General features: G+C 48.2%; 1 protein-coding gene across 1 annotated transcript in view; it reads right to left on the bottom strand.

Annotated features, from left to right (window-relative positions):
* Nucleotides 1-218: 218 nt before the first annotated feature.
* The window catches only part of LOC120916796 (mucin-2-like), a 28,911-nt gene continuing 11,744 nt past the window's right edge, over nucleotides 219-17,385 (bottom strand). The window contains exons 4-5 of the mRNA XM_040327733.1: nucleotides 1,395-5,641; nucleotides 219-362 (exon numbers count right to left, since the gene is read on the bottom strand). Of these exons, the coding sequence (XP_040183667.1) occupies nucleotides 219-362; nucleotides 1,395-5,641 (4,391 nt within the window). The remainder of the gene's footprint in view (nucleotides 363-1,394; nucleotides 5,642-17,385) is intronic.

Here is a 17,385-nt window from a genome sequence, read left to right as displayed (position 1 = left end):
CCAGATTCCATAGCTCAGGCTTAGTCCTGAGTTAAACTATACATTTTCTTTTCTCTCTTCTAGCACACACTAGAGGGTGCTACATTAAAATAATGCATTTTATTTAGATTACATTAATAGATACATAGAAAGACAACTATAAAACCATATATAAAATTGGGTAATCAGATCAGGCTACTTCTAAAGTCAGAAAGATCTGGACCAATCAAAGGAAGATATCACAAGGACTTGCCGATAAACTTGAGGGTTGTTGTAGTCTGGAAGGGATTGGCAAAGGTCCATGTAGCCAGTTGAAGGTGCTGCTCATATTCAAGCACCAAGTAGTAAGGCAGACACACTGAAATGGTAGTGGCAGCGCTACCCTGGTACAAGACAGGGCACACTCAGGAACAGTCCAAGCATATTTATTCTGCACTATTTTTTCAGAAAAGCAGTAAACACACACAGTTCAATCCATGAACGCTTTCTACAGGATGCCCATAGCATAAAACAAACAAAATAGCTCCCTGTCCAAAGCACTAACAAAACGTATTAAAGTTCACTAAGAGGGAGCGCATGTGCCTTTGGTGTTGTCAGTAGCCAGCCTTTCAATATTCAGCAGCAGACACTCGCATAGCAGAGAGAGTGATCAAGAAAGTGCCACTTAAACCTTATGAGACACTTATGAGACAATTGTCCTATTTTTTGCATACTAGTCTCATATCAAAAATGAAGAAGTTACTCAACTTACGAAAATTCTTGTACAACAGGTTACAACTTCAGAAGTGATGCAATGTATTGTATTGTATTATAATGTATTCTTTCGTTTTCGCACAAAAACTGTACTGATTACACAAAAATCATACGATCTGGTATCAAACAAGAAAAATTTTCATGTTTGTTCATTCGGATACTTTGGATAAACTGTTAGGTTTGGCTTTCGAAAGCTGTGTACTAACGATCAGATTATTGTCTGAGTTTATCATTGTGTGTACTAGGCTTAACCATTACACAGCTCACATATACTATAGGCCTTTGCAGAGAGCTAAGTAAGTTCTGGCTAACAGTTAAAATGTGGCCCGAAGAATGGATGCTTTATCCCACACAAAACACAATAAAGCCTCTGGGCGTCAGGATTCAGACCAGAATTAGTTAAAATATGAGAAAACAAAAAAGATTGTCATCTCCATAACAGACACAAATCCTGGAGTCCCTCAGCATGGTTAGATGAGAAACCTAGATGAAAGATGTACACCGTCCACAAACTTGCCAGCCAGCGAGGGCCTCACAGTATATAGATTTACATTATATTTGTATATATTCAGTGATAAATATTCACTAACCATCATCAGAGGTCTAAAAAAGTTGAGATCACCAAAATTAAAAAGAGTACCAAATTTTCAAACTATAAATACCTTTCTCGAAAGGCAGACTTCTGGTGTTGTTGGAGCAGTGCTTGCGGTTGATGCTGTTGATGTAGGGGAAGTGGTAGAGAGAGCGGTTGATGCTGTTGATGTAGGGGAAGTGGTAGAGCGAGTGGTTGATGTAGGGGAAGTGGTAGAGAGAGTGGTTGATGCTGTTGATGTAGGGGAAGTGGTAGAGAGCGTGGTTGATGTAGGGGAAGTGGTAGAGAGAGTGGTTGATGCTGTTGATGTAGGGAAAGTGGTAGAGAGAGTGGTTGATGCTGTTGATGTAGGGTAAGTGGTAGAGGGAGTGGTTGATGCTGTTGATGTAGGGGAAGTGGTAGAGCTAGTGGTTGATTCTGTAGATGTAGAGGAAGTGGTAGAGAGAGTGGTTGATGCTGTTGATGTAGATGAAGTGGTAGAGGGAGTGGTTGATGCTGTTGATGTAGGGTAAGTGGTAGAGGGAGTGGTTGATGCTGTTGATGTAGGGGAAGTGGTAGAGCTAGTGGTTGATTCTGTAGATGTAGAGGAAGTGGTAGAGAGAGTGGTTGATGCTGTTGATGTAGGGGAAGTGGTAGAGGGAGTGGTTGATGTTGTTGATGTAGGGGAAGTGGTAGATTGAGTAGATGGTGTAGGGGATGTGATAAAGAGAGTGGTTGATGCTGTTGATGTAGGGGAAGTCGTAGAGGGAGTGGTTGATGCTGTTGATGTAGGGGAAGTGGTAGAGAGAGTGGTTGATGCTGTTGATGTAGAGGAAGTGGTAGAGAGAGTGGTTGATGCTGTTGATGTAGGGGAAGTGGTAGAGGGAGTGGTTGATGCTGTTGATGTAGGGTAAGTGGTAGAGGGAGTGGTTGATGCTGTTGATGTAGGGGAAGTGGTAGAGCTAGTGGTTGATGCTGTTGATGTAGAGGAAGTGGTAGAGGGAGTGGTTGATGCTGTTGATGTAGGGTAAGTGGTAGAGGGAGTGGTTGATGCTGTTGATGTAGGGGAAGTGGTAGAGCTAGTGGTTGATTCTGTAGATGTAGAGGAAGTGGTAGAGAGAGTGGTTGATGCTGTTGATGTAGGGGAAGTGGTAGAGCTAGTGGTTGATGCTGTTGATGTAGAGGAAGTGGTAGAGGGAGTGGTTGATGCTGTTGATGTAGGGTAAGTGGTAGAGGGAGTGGTTGATGCTGTTGATGTAGGGGAAGTGGTAGAGCTAGTGGTTGATTCTGTAGATGTAGAGGAAGTGGTAGAGAGAGTGGTTGATGCTGTTGATGTAGGGGAAGTGGTAGAGGGAGTGGTTGATGTTGTTGATGTAGGGGAAGTGGTAGATTGAGTAGATGGTGTAGGGGATGTGATAAAGAGAGTGGTTGATGCTGTTGATGTAGGGGAAGTGGTAGAGGGAGTGGTTGATGTTTTTGATGTAGGGGAAGTGGTAGAGAGCGTGGTTAATGTAGGGGAAGTGATAAAGTGAGTGGTTGATTCTGTTGATGTAGGGGAAGTGGTAGAGGGAGTGGTTGATGCTGTTGATGTAGGGGAAGTGGTAGAAAGCGTGGTTAATGTAGGGGAAGTGATAAAGTGAGTGGTTGATGCTGTTGATGTAGGGGAAGTGGTAGAAGGAGTGGTTGATGCTGTTGATGTAGGGGAAGTGGTAGAGCGAGTAGGTGATGTAGGGGAAGTGATAAAGAGAGTGGTTGATGCTGTTGATGTAGGGGAAGTGGTAGAGGGAGTGGTTGATGCTGTTGATGTAGGGGAAGTGGTAGAGAGAGTGGTTGATGCTGTTGATGTAGAGGAAGTGGTAGAGAGAGTGGTTGATGCTGTTGATGTAGGGGAAGTGGTAGAGGGAGTGGTTGATGCTGTTGATGTAGGGTAAGTGGTAGAGGGAGTGGTTGATGCTGATGATGTAGGGGAAGTGGTAGAGCTAGTGGTTGATGCTGTTGATGTAGAGGAAGTGGTAGAGAGAGTGGTTGATGCTGTTGATGTAGGGGAAGTGGTAGAGGGAGTGGTTGATGTTGTTGATGTAGGGGAAGTGGTAGATTGAGTAGATGGTGTAGGGGATGTGATAAAGAGAGTGGTTGATGCTGTTGATGTAGGGGAAGTGGTAGAGGGAGTGGTTGATGCTGTTGATGTAGGGTAAGTGGTAGAGGGAGTGGTTGATGCTGTTGATGTAGGGGAAGTGGTAGAGCTAGTGGTTGATGCTGTTGATGTAGAGGAAGTGGTAGAGAGAGTGGTTGATGCTGTTGATGTAGGGGAAGTGGTAGAGGGAGTGGTTGATGTTGTTGATGTAGGGGAAGTGGTAGAGCGAATAGGTGATGTAGGGGAAGTGATAAAGATAGTGGTTGATGCTGTTGATGTAGGGGAAGTGGTAGAGGGAGTGGTTGATGCTGTTGATGTAGGGGAAGTGATAGAGGGAGTGGTTGATGTTGTTGATGTAGGGAAAGTGGTAGAGCGAGTAGGTGATGTAGGGGAAGTGATAAAGAGAGTGGTTGATGCTGTTGATGTAGGGGAAGTAGTAGAGGGAGTGGTTGATGTTGTTGATGTAGGGGAAGTGGTAGAGAGAGTGGTTGATGCTGTTGATGTAGGGGAAGTGGTAGAGAGCGTGGTTAATGTAGGGGAAGTGATAAAGAGAGTGGTTGATGCTGTTGATGTAGGGGAAGTGGTAGAGGGAGTGGTTGATGCTGTTGATGTAGGGGAAGTGGTAGAGAGAGTGGTTGATGCTGTTGATGTAGGGGAAGTGGTAGAGGGAGTGGTTGATGCTGTTGATGTAGGGTAAGTGGTAGAGGAAGTGGTTGATGCTGTTGATGTAGCGGAAGTGGTAGAGCCAGTGGTTGATGTAGAGGAAGTGGTAGAGAGAGTGGTTGATGCTGTTGATGTAGGGGAAGTGGTAGAGGGAGTGGTTGATGTTGTTGATGTAGGGGAAGTGGTAGAGTGAGTAGGTGATGTAGGGGAAGTGATAAAGAGAATGGTTGATGCTGTTGATGTAGGGGAAGTGGAAGAGGGAGTGGTTGATGCTGTTGATGTAGGGGAAGTGGTAGAGGGAATGGTTGATGTTGTTGATGTAGTTGAAGTGGTAGAGCGAGTAGGTGATGTAGGGGCAGTGGTAGAGAGAGTGGTTGATGTAGGGGAAGTGGTAGAGGGAGTGGTTGATGTTGTTGATGTAGGGGAAGTGGTAGAGTGAGTATGTGATGTAGGGGAAGTGGTAGAGAGCGTGGTTAATGTAGGGGAAGTGGCAGAGAGAGTGGTTGATGCTGTTGATGTAGGGGAAGTGGTAGAGAGAGTGGTTGATGCTGTTGATGTAGGGGAAGTGGTAGAGGGAATGGTTGATGTTGTTGATGTAGTTGAAGTGGTAGAGCGAGTAGGTGATGTAGGGGCAGTGGTAGAGAGAGTGGTTGATGTAGGGGAAGTGGTAGAGAGAGTGGTTGATACTGTTGATGTAGGGGAAGTAGTAGAGAGAGTGGTTAATGCTGTTGATGTAGGGGAAGTGGTAGAGGGAGTGGTTGATGTTGTTGGTGTAGGGGAAGTGGTAGAGCTAGTGGTCGATGCTGTTGATGTAGAGGAAGTGGTAGAGAGAGTGGTCAACACTGTTGATGTAGGGGAAGTGGTAGAGAGTGTGGTCGATGCTGTTGGTGTAGGGGAAGTGGTAGAGCGAGTAGTTGATCCTGTTGATGTAGGGGAAGTGGTAGAGATAGTGGTTGATGCTGTTGATGTAGGGGAAGTGGTAGAGAGAGTGGTTGAGGCTGTTGATGTAGGGGAAGTAGTAGAGAGAGTGGTTGAGGCTGTTGATGTAGGGGAACTGGTAGAGAGAGTGGTTGATGCTGTTGATGTAGGGGAAGTGGTAGATAGAGTGGTTGATGCTGTTGAGGTAGGGGAAGTGGTAGAGAGAGTGGTTGAGGCTGTTGATGTAGGGATGGTGGGATAGAGTTCGGTTAATGCTGTTGATGTAGAGGAAGTGGTAGAGAGAGTGGTTGAGACTGTTGATGTAGGTGAAGTGATAGAGAGAGTGGTTGATGCTGTTGATGTAGGGGAAGTGGTAGAGAGAGTCGTTGATGTTGTTGATGTAGGGGAAGTGGTAGAGCGAGTAGTTGATGTTGAAATAGGGGAAGTGGTAGAGCGAGTAGTTGATGTTGTTGATGTAGGGGAAGTGGTAGAGCGAGTGGTTGGTGCTGTGGTGGAAGATACAGGGCAATTTCCTTCTCGTTGTTCCTCAATAACACATTTTTCATTGCAAACAGTTTTTACAGTGCATCCAAATTTATCTGTATTTTTGGAAATGATTGTGTCTGTAAAAAGAAGAAAATAACTGGTTAATGAGGTTTATAAATGTTTATTCTTTTTGGTTTATAAATGTTTATTCTTTTTAGATCTTACAGCTAGTGTCCTAGGCATAACAACCTGCTTTTAATGTTTCAGCAACATGTCTTTCACAAAAGCTACATATACTGTAATACCCGTACTATTTTTAATATGTATGTAATGTCAGTTTATATTTGTCAACTTTCACCAAGCAAATTTAACATTTGCTAACATTCGATCCTGGGGGATATTTGCCATGAGAGCATTTGACGAGAAATTATAAAGAACATTTAAATAATTGAGAAAGTAACCTAGAAAATCACCTAGAAAATAGAAAATAACCTAGAAAATCAAATGAAAATATCCTTATTTGGAACAATCATTTGTATTTTTGTTTGTTGGTATATACCTTTCGAGAGCCCATGTCAACTGTTCGAACAAAAGTTTCTAAAGGGGCATGCTGGACCGAACGTTTGCATGAACATTTAGAACCTAATTGACGTCTATGGGACTCGAACGTTCGAATTCAAAAGTGCTAATTTTAACTACTAGCCGACCAGCCACCGTCATTATATGGCGGCAGGTCGGCTCTCCTGGGCGAGAGCCCGTAGCTATACGGCGGCTCTTTGAGCGGCCACTAGGGGCGCGTGCGCACCGCCGGAGGGGCGCGTGCGCACCGCCGGAGGCGCGCGCACGCGCCCCCCGCTCGCCCCCGACTCCCATGTGTGTGCCCGGCGGGCTCGATCGCCGCCGGGCACCCGCGATTGCTCGTTACAGAGCGGGGAACGGGAGCTGTGTGTGTAAACACACAGCTCTCGGTCCTGTCAGCGGGGGAAATGCTGATCTTCTGTTCATACAATGTATGAACAGAAGATCAGTGTTTCCCCTAGTGAGGCCACCCCCCCCCACAGTAAGAACACACCCAGGGACATACTTAACCCCTTCCCCACCCCCTAGTGTTAACCCCTTCACTGCCAGTGGCATTTTTATAGTAATCCAATGCATTTTTATAGCACTGATCGCTATAAAAATGCCAATGGTCCCAAAAATGTGTCAAAAGTGTCTGAAGTGTCCGTCATAATGTCGCAGTACCGAAAAAAAAAATCGCTGATCGCCGCCATTACTAGTAAAAAAAATATATTAATAAAAATGCCATAAAATACCCCCTATTTTGTAAACGCTATAACTTTTGCGCAAACCAATCAATAAACGCTTATTGCGATTTTTTTTTTACGAAAAATATGTAGACGAATATGTATCGGCCTAAACTGAGGAAAAAAATGTTTTTTTATATGTTTTTGGGGGATATTTATTACAGCAAAAAGTAAAAAATATTATTTTTTTTCAAAATTGTCGCTCTATTTTTGTTTATAGCGCAAAAAATAAAAAACGCAGAGGTGATCAAATACCACCAAAAGAAAGCTCTATTTGTGGGAAAAAAAGGACGCCGATTTTGTTTGGGAGCCACGTCGCACGGCCCCGCAATTGTCAGTTAAAGCGACGCAGTCCCGAATCGCAAAAAGTGCTCTGGTCTTTGGGCAGCAATATGGTCCGGGGGTTAAGTGGTTAAAGCCTAATATGAAAGTTATTGTTGGAAAACGGGTTTGAGAACCCCGGGTCTTGCCCCAGGGAATATGTATCAATGGAAAAAAAAGTTTTAAAAATGGTCGTTTTTTCTGGAGCAGTGATTTTAATGATGCTTAAAATGAAAAAAAAAATTGAAAAATTCCTTTAAATATCGTAACTGCTGGGTGTCTATAGTATGCCTGTGAAGTGGCACATGTTTAGAACTGTCCCTGCACAAAATGAGATTAGAAAAAAATAAATTTAAAACTGCTTGCGGCTTAAATGTAATGTCTGGTCCCTGCAATATGGATTAAAATCATTGAGAAAAATAGCATGGGTTTCCCCCAACTCCCCCCAGGTCATTACAAGCCCCTTTGGCCCTATATACTTTGAACAGCAGTATATAGGCGGTGCAAACAAGACAGGGACTGTAGGTTTGTTGTTAAGTAGAATATGTTTGTAATTGTGAACTGGTACTTTTTTTAAAGTGTAGCTCCAGCCATAAAATCTATTTTTAAGCTTTTCTGAAAACATAGAGAAGGGTTATCACCCCTGTAACATTTGTTTTGCTGTCTGTGTGCATCTGTTCGGAAGATTGCAATTCACTTTCTGTCCCAATGACAAATGATTTTTAAAAAAAAATGTTTTTTTTTGTGAAACAAGGATTGGTGATAAAGCATCAGTGGACAGGAGACACCTCTTATAGAAGAGAATTTCCCTTCCTATGGGTAGATTTACTCTCACTTCCTGTTGTCTCCTTCCATTTGCAAGTAGGAGTCATTTGTAAGTTGAATGTTTGAAAGTAGGGGCTTACCATATATACTCTGCCTAAATTTGGGCCCTAGGTGTTGGTGTTGCCACAACACTGTAAGCCCTCACATTTAGTCTTGGTGGGCGCTGGAGTGCCCTGCTCTGTTAACTACAGTATTATATCAAGAACTGTAATTACATGCCATTGTTGAACAGTGGTAGAAAAATTGGGCCTTTGGTGCTGGCGCTGGTGCCACAACACTGTAAGTCCTCACAGTTACTTTTGGTGGGCGCAGGAATGGGTCCTGCTGTGCAATATTAGATCAAGAATTGTAATTACATGCCCCTGTTGAACAGGGGCAGAACAATTGGGCCTTTGTTGGTGGTAGTGGTGGTGCTAGTGCCACAACACTGAAACCCCTCACAGATACTCTAGTTGGAGCGTAGGAATGAGCCCGCTACAAAGTATTGCATCAAAAAATGTAATTACACACCCCTGTTAAACAGGGGCAGAACAATTGGTCCTTAGGCACTGGTGCTGGTGCCACAACACTGCAACCCCTCACAGATACTCTAGTTGGAGCGCAGGAATGAGCCTGCTGCAAAGTATTGCATCAAAAATTGTAATTACACGCCCCTGTTAAACAGGGGCAGAAAAATTGGGCCTTAGGCACTGGTGCTGGTGCCCAGAACCAAAAATGTTCTTACAAGCTATCAGCATGATCATTGAGGAGGAAAAGGATAGTCACTCAGCATAACAGGATAGTCACTCAGCATCAGCATAGGCAGTCTTGAAGGGATCTGACATTTAAAAAAAAAATATTCAGTTACATCAGCATCAGGTGCTTGGTAGCTGGTGGTGATTCAAGCCTGATTCATTTTTATGAAGGTCAGTCGATCGACCGAGTCGGTGGAGAGGCACACCCTGTGATCGGTTACAAAGCCTCCAGCAGCACTTAATGTGCATTCTGAAAGAACGCTGGATGCAGGACAAGCCAGTAGATCAATTGCGTACTGTACAAGCTCTGGCCAGTGATCCATCCTCAAGAACCAGTAAGCCAGAGGATTTTCGGTGGGAAAGGTGTCCAAGTCTGATCTTGCCCCTAGGTATTCCTGCGCCATGTAAACCAGACACTGGCAATGGTTGCTGGAACCGGTCATACCTTGGGGCTGCGGACTAAAAAATTGTCAGAATGCATCGCTCAGGCGGCCACCTTCTTCACCGCTCCTTCTGTGACTGACTGAAGCCTGAGCAACACGTTGTCCAGGACCAGGATTTTGTAACCTCCCAGTATCTGGGAACGTGTTGCACAGACCTTTCTGCAAGGCCTCCCGAAGATGGTTCATCTTGTGCTCCCTCTGTGCCGGCAAGATAAGGTCCGCAACCTTACTCTTGTAACGTAGATCAAGGTGGGTTGCCAGCCAATTATGATCCCTCTCCTTGATAGCACGGATACGAGGATCCTTCCGCAGGCTTTGCAGGATCAGGGAGGCCATACGACATAGGTTTGCTGAGCTATTCGGTGCAGAGTCCTCTGGGTCACTGAGGACGACATGATCCGTAGCCACTTTGTCCCAGCCACGTACAAGTCCATGGGTTCCTTGGGACTGTAATTGATCCCTTGAAGACTGCTGCTAATGCTGAGTGCTAGGCTCCACCTCCATGTTGACACAATCCTCCTCCTCGTCCTCTTCCTGTGTGATAGGCAGGCAAGCAGGAACACTGTCTGGATAAAGGGGGCCTTGAGAGGTAAGGAAGCCCTCCTCTTCCTCCCTCTGTTCTGCCTCAAGGGCCCTGTCCATTATTCCATGCAGCATGTGCTCCAACAAGTGAATAAGAGGACATTTGAGAGAATAAACTGAGCGGATATTAGCCAGCTCCGAATAATTAGGACCTTATTGGAGAAAATGTGTCTATTGATAGGCGAGCATAGATAACACAGAGGTTAAAAAAATTCCATAATAAAATCATTTTTGCCCAGATAGAATGCTGATGACAGAGTGATTAGACGGAAATAGTGCTGGTCTATTTCCGTCTAATCACTCTGTCATCAGCATTCTATCAGGGCAAAAATGATTTTATTATGGAATTTTAAATTTATTTAATAACATTTTTATTTTTGTATAAAAACCTCTGTGTTATCTATGCTCGCCTATCAATAGACACATTTTCTCCAATAAGGTCCTAATTATTCGGAGCTGGCTAATACCCGCTCAGTTTATTCTCCCCAATTTTCTTTTAATACTTCAAGGACTGGAGTATCGTGTCTATTCTGGAAACTGTGAATATGAGGGACAGTCTCACTGATGCATGCACTGTCACTGCTCACCATCCTCGTGGCCTACTCAAATGGTGACAGGACAGTGCATGCATCCCTGAGGAAAAAAAAAAACAAGCTCCCCTGACCCTGTCCTGCTGCCATTTTGGCACAGATACTCATTGATGGACCTCTGCTGCGTGTGCAGCTGCTGCAGCATGGCCAACGTAGAGTTCCACCTGGTGGGCATATCACAGATTAGGCGGTTCTTGGGCAGGTTGTATTCCTTTTGGAGGTCTGCCAGCCGAGCACTGGCATTATATGACCATCGGAAATGCACAAAGACTTTCCTGGCCTGCTTCAGGACATCCTGTAAGCCCAGGTACCTGCCCAAGAACCGCTGCACCACCAAGTTAAGGACATGAGCAAAACAGGGCACATGGGTCAGTTGTCCCTGTCGCAGGGTGGAGAGGAAGTTGGTGCCATTGTCGCAAACCACCATTCCTGGCTTAAGCTGGCATGGCATCAACCACCTCTGAGCCTGCCCCTGTAGAGCTGACAGAACCTCTGACCCAGTGTGGCTCCTGTCTCCCAAGCACACCAGCTCTAGCAACGCATGGCATCTCTTGGCCTGCATTCCTGTGTAGCCCCTCGTACGCCTACGGAGCACGGCTGGTTCAGAGGAAACATCAGCACAGTAAGAGGCCACAGAGGAAGAAGAAGAGGAGGGGGTGGAGGAGAGAGGTGTGTCACAACCAGTAGTAGTGTTTTGGAGGCGTGGTGGCGGAACAACCTTCAACACTACTGTACCTTGCCCTGCGTCCTTCCCAGCTGCCAGCAGAGTCACCCAATGCGCCGTGAAAGAGAGGTAACGTCCCTGTCCATGCCTGCTGGACCATGAGTCAGCGGTAAGATGCACCTTACCACTGACCGCCCTGTCCAGCGAGGCATGGACATTGCCTTCCACATGCCGGTAGAGAGCGGGAATCCCCTTCCATGAGAAAAATTGGCGTTTGGGTACTTGCCACTGAGGTACCGCACATTGCACAAACTCACGGAAGGGGGCAGAATCTACCAACTGAAAAGGTAGCAGTTGAAGTGCTAGCAATTTCGCTAAGCTAGCATTCAACCGCTGGGCACGTGGATGGCTGGGAGAGTACTTCTTTCGGCGCTGCATCAGCTGGGGCAGGGAAATTTGTCTGCTACCATCAGTAGATTTCCCGCATGTACTACTAGGTTGTGACACACCTATTTCTACACCTTCAGTCCTATCAGTGCAGGCTTCAGAGAGGACTGAGGGTCTAGTGGGGTTGGAGCTCCCAGCTGATGAGGGGCAAGGGGAGGTCCGCTTTGTTCTTTGGTGTGGGTCTTTCTGGCATGCTTGCCAATGAACTGCATGGCAGGTCGACATATGTCTGGTCAAGCATGTGGTGCCCAAGCGGGTGATGTTTTGGCCACGCGAGATAGGCTTGAGACATATGTTGCAAATAGCAACGGTGCGATCTGATGCACATGTCTCAAAAAAAGGCCCACACCAAAGAACTTTTGCAGTACCGTTGAGACGCAGCAGCGCCCTGCACAGGCGTAGCTCTGCGATGTAATGCAGTTGGTGTGCTACCCTTAAGCTGTCCCCTGGAGGGCACCCTGCCTCTTTGGAGATGTGCCTGTGCCTTTTACTCCTCCTCCTCCTCTTCCTCTCTCCTATCAGGCACCCAGGTAGAGTCAGTGACCTCATCATCCCCTCCCTCCTCATCACTGTCGAAAACCTGGCAGTATGCTGCAGCTGGGGGAACATGACTGCCAGATTGCTGTCCCTCTCGGGCACCCGCTCTCTCTGGGCTCACATCAATGTCTTCCTCTATCTGTGTTCTGTCATCGGAGTCTTCAAAACGCTGCGCATCTGTAGCATGTACCCAACACTGTGTTGAAACAGTTCGGGGGACTCCTCAGGAGGACATGGTGGGACTAGGGAAGGATTGTGTGATGCCATTGTGCAGAAGGAAGAGGACGCCTTGGCAGCTGCTTTGCCAGATAAACTAAGCTCAGTAGGGGTGAGAGAGGATGAGGAGGATGAGGACGGCTTGGTCATCCACTCTACTAATTTCTCTGCATGTTGAGGTTCAACACGGCCAGCTCCCGAAAAGAAGGACGAGCTTGTCAGATGGCCACGTCCTGAAGAGGATGCACCGTGTCCACCACCAGCGTTGCCTCTAGATGCAGAGCCTGCTTGCCCTCGTGACTCTTTGCCTTTCTTTGTTGTCCTTCCTGACATTTTATTGCCTGCACAGGACAAAATCAGAAATAAATAGCACCTGTCCAGTATGGGCAAAAACACAGCAAACGTGCAGTGAGATCGACTGCGTTTATGGGCAAAAACACAGCAAACGTGCAGTAAGATTGACTGCACTTATGGGCAAAAACACAGAAAACGTGCAGTAAGATCGACTGCTTTTATGGGCAAAAACACAGCAAACATGCAGTAAGATCGACTGCATTTATGGGCAAAAACACAGCAAACGTGCAGTAAGATCGACTGCGGTTATGAGCTACAAGGAAAACCTTATTTTATAGAGAAATGGGAAAAAGAAATAGGCAAGGAATTCGAGGACCAACAAGTTGAAAGAATAATAGCATCCGTACATAACACCGCAACTGATATGAATACAATTGAAATGAACTATAAATGTATTTCAAGATGGCATAGGACACCCAAAGTGATCCATAAATTTAATAAAGATAAAACCCCACTGTGTTGGAGAGAATGTGGACAGATTGGAACAACTACGGTACACATATATGGTGGGACTGCCCAAAGATAAAGGAATATTGGAAGGAAATTCGGGAATATGTGGAAGTAATATCTGGAGAAAAGATAGCTAATAGCATACAAGCTTGTGTGTTCCATGAACCAGAGGCGGCTCTAGACTTTGTGAGGCCTTAGGCAAATCTTAGATATGAGGCCCCATTTACGCTCAAAATGGGAAAAATAAATCAAGCGATAAAAAAATAACTGTATAAATTGCATAAATTAAAGCGGGGGTTCACCCACATTTCTTTTATTAACATTACATCCAGCATACTAAGCATACTAAGGACATTTACTGTATGCAGGTCATTTTTTTTCTCTCCGTACATACCGGTATATTGTCATTTTGTCCAGGGCTTCCGGATTCTGATGACTGCGGGACTGGGCGTTCCTATCTTTGGATTACATGATTGACGGCTTGTGAAACAGTTCCCCTGTCGCACAAAGCGCATCACCAGATTTCCGGAAATAGCCAAGCTGTGAGTCGGCACTATACGGTGCCCGCCGTGTAGAGCTGACTGCGCAGGCGCCGTATAGTTCCGACTCGCAGCTCGGCTATTTCCGGAAATCTGGTGACGCGCGTTGTGCGACAGGGGAACTGTTTCACAAGCCGTCAATCATCTAACCCAAGGATCGGAATGCCCAGTCCCGCAGTCATCAGAACCCTGAGGCAGGGATAGGAACACCCAGTCCCACAGTCATCAGAACCCGGAAGCCCTGGACAAAATCAGAATATAACGGTATGTAAGGAGAAAAAAAAAAGACCTGCATACAGTAAATGTCCTTAGTATGCTGGCTCTAATGTTAGAAATTTGTTTTTAGGGTGAACCCCCACTTTAAAAGCCTTAAATCCTATAAACTATACATTTGCAATTTCTAGAATTTTCTCTAACCAATTACTCTTACAATTACCAATTACGGGTGCAGGGGGGGGGGGGTGAAGATGACGGGTGGTGGGGTGGTGGGAAGCTGGCAGATGGGTGCAGGGGGATGAAGATGACGGAGGGTGGGAAGCTGGCAGAAGGGTGCAGGGGGATGATGGGGGGTGGGAAGCTGGCAGGTGGGGTGGTGGGAAGCTGGCAGACGGGTGCAGGGAAGATGAAGATGACAGGAATAGGGTGGTGGGAAGCTGCCAGATGGGTGCAGGGGAATGAAGATGACAGGGGTGGGGTGGTGGGAAGCTGGCAGATGGGTGCAGTTAGGGTGGTGGGAAGCTGGAAGATGGGTGCAGGGGGGATGAAGATGACAGGAATGGGGTGGTGGGAAGCTGGCAGATGGGTACAGGGGGATTAAGATGACAGGAGGTGGGGTGGTGGGAAGCTGGCAGACGGGTGGAGGGGAATGGAGATGATGGGGGGTGGGAAGCTGGCAGACGGGTGCAGGGGGATGAAGATGACAGGGATGGGGTGGTGGGAAGCTGGCAGATGGGTGCAGGGGGTAAAGATGACAGGGGGTGGGGTAGTGGGAAGCTGGCAGATGGGTGCATGGGGGTGAAGATGACAGGGGGTGGGGTGGTGGGAAGCTGGCAGACGGGTGCAGAGGAATGAAGATGACAGGGGGTGGAAAGCTGGCAGACGGGTGCAGGAGGGATGATAATGACATGGATGGAGTGGTGGGAAGCTGGCAGACGGGTGCAGGGGGATGAAGATGACAGGGGGTGGGGTGGTGGGATTCTAGCAGACGTGTGCAGGAGGGATAAAGATGACAGGAATGGGGTGGTGGGAAGCTGGCAGATGCGTACAGGAGGGATGAAGATGACAGGGATGGAGTGGTGGGAAGCTGGCAGATGGGTACAGGAGGGATGAAGATGACAGGGATGGAGTGGTGGGAAGCTGGCAGACGGGTGCAGAGGGGATAAAGATGACAGGGGGTGGGGTGGTGGAAAGCTGGCAGATGGGTGCAGGGGGATGAAGATGACAGGGGTGGGGTGGTGGGAAGCTGGCAGACAGGTGCAGGAGGGATGAAGATGACATGGATGGGGTGGTGGGAAGCTGGCAGACAGATGCAGGAGGGATGAAGATGACAGGGATGGGGTGGTAGAAAGCTGGCAGATGGGTGCAGGGGGTGAAGATGACAGGGGGTGGGAAGCTAGAAGACGGGTGCAGGGAGATGAAGATGACAGGGGGTGGAAAGCTGGCAGATGGGTGTAGGAGGGATGAAGATGACAGGGATGGAGTGGTGGGAAGCTGGCAGATGGGTACAGGGGGATGAAGATGACAGGGATGGGGTGGTGGGAAGCTGGTAGACAGGTGCAGGGGGGATGAAGAAAATAGGTGCTGGGAAGCTGGAAGACAGATGCAGGGGGATGAAAATGACGGGGGGTGGGAAGCTGGCAGACATGTGCAGGAGGGATGAAGATAACAGGGGTGGGGTGGTGGGAAGCTGGCAGACAGATGCAGGGGGATGAATATGACAGGGATGGGGTGGTGGGAAGCTGACAGATGGGTGCAGGGGGATGAAGATGACGGGGGTGGGGTGGTGGGAAGCTGGCAGACAGATGCTGGGGGATGAAGATGACAGGGATGGGGTGGTGGGAAGCTGGCAGACGGGTGCAGGGGAATGAAGATGACAGGGGGTGGGGTGGTGGAAAGCTGGCAGATGGGTGCAGGGGGATGAAGATGACAGGGGTGGGGTGGTGGGAAGCTGGCAGACAGGTGCAGGAGGGATGAAGATGACATGGATGGGGTGGTGGGAAGCTAGCAGACAGATGCAGGAGGGATGAAGATGACAGGGATGGGGTGGTAGAAAGCTGGCAGATGGGTGCAGGGGGTGAAGATGACAGGGGGTGGGAAGCTAGAAGACGGGTGCAGGGAGATGAAGATGACAACGGGTGGAAAGCTGGCAGATGGGTGTAGGAGGGATGAAGATGACAGGGATGGAGTGGTGGGAAGCTGGCAGATGGGTACAGGGGGATGAAGATGACAGGGATGGGGTGGTGGGAAGCTGGTAGACAGGTGCAGGGGGGATGAAGAAAATAGGTGCTGGGAAGCTGGAAGACAAATGCAGGGGGATGAAGATGACGGGGGAGGGAAGCTGGCAGACATGTGCAGGAGGGATGAAGATAACAGGGGTGGGGTGGTGGGAAGCTGGCAGACAGATGCAGGGGGATTAATATGACAGGGATGGGGTGGTGGGAAGCTGACAGATGGGTGCAGGGGGATGAAGATGACGGGGGTGGGGTGGTGGGAAGCTGGCAGACAGATGCTGGGGGATGAAGATGACAGGGATGGGGTGGTGGGAAGCTGGCAGACGGGTGCAGGGGAATGAAGATGACAGAGGGTGGAAAGCTGGCAGACGGGTGCAGGAGGGATTAAGATGATAGGTGGTGGGAAGCTGGCAGATGGGTGCAGGGGGATGAAGATGACAGGGGGTGGGAAGCTGGCAGACATGTGCAGGAGGGATGAAGATAACAGGGATGGGGTGGTGAGAAGCTGACAGACAGATGCTGGGGGATGAAGATGACAGGGATGGGGTGGAGGGAAGCTGGCAGACGGGTGCAGGGGGATGAAGATGATAGGTGGTGGGAAGCTGGCAGACAGGGGCAGGGGGATGAAGATGACGGGGGTGGGGGTGGGAAGATGGCAGACATGTGCAGGAGGGATGAAGATAACAGGGATGGGGTGGTGAGAAGCTGACAGACAGATGCAGGGGGTTGAAGATGACAGGGATGGGGTGGTGGGATGTCAGGCACAGGGATTAGGAGGATAATGGTGATGACAGGGGGTCTGTAGCTGCCATCATATGCCAGATGGCATACATAGCATCAGGGCTGTGTGTGGGGCGGCTGGCAGCAGTAATTATTGAAGCGCCCTCGGTCAGGGGTTACGTTGCACGGTCGCAGGATGTGTCAGTATCGGGCAGGACCGGCGGGCATGCTGTACCTTGAAGCTTCGGCGGCAGACAGTTTCCCCGATAATCACCAGGTGCCTGGTGGTCTGGCAGGTGAGGTCCTCCATTACAGATGTCCATTCCAGAGAGTGGATCAGACTAGTGAGAGCTGCTCGGTCGCTGCTGGCATTATCCAGGCTCTGCACATGGCAGGAGATCCGCAGAGCCCGGTAGAAGAGGAGGAGTCGGGGGAGGGAAGTACATGGAGCGACGGTCAGCCGCCCACTGAATCCCGGACGTCACCTCTGGCAGTGCAGTGCTAAAGTGAACAGTCCGCCTCTGACAACAATAAAAGTAATAGTGGGGCAGAGAGACGGCCCTGGGGACACCGACTGGCGAACATTCCCTCCAACTCCCACACACATTAGGCAAATTAGGAGGCCGCGAGGCCCCTGGGGGGGCGAGGCCTAAGGCGGCCGCCTAATGAGAGAGCCGCCTCTGCCATGAACCAAAAAAATCAAAT

This window comes from Rana temporaria, chromosome 11, assembly GCF_905171775.1.
Source record: "Rana temporaria chromosome 11, aRanTem1.1, whole genome shotgun sequence".
Classification (NCBI taxonomy): domain Eukaryota; kingdom Metazoa; phylum Chordata; class Amphibia; order Anura; family Ranidae; genus Rana; species Rana temporaria.
This window is presented reverse-complemented; position numbering and strand designations above follow the sequence as displayed.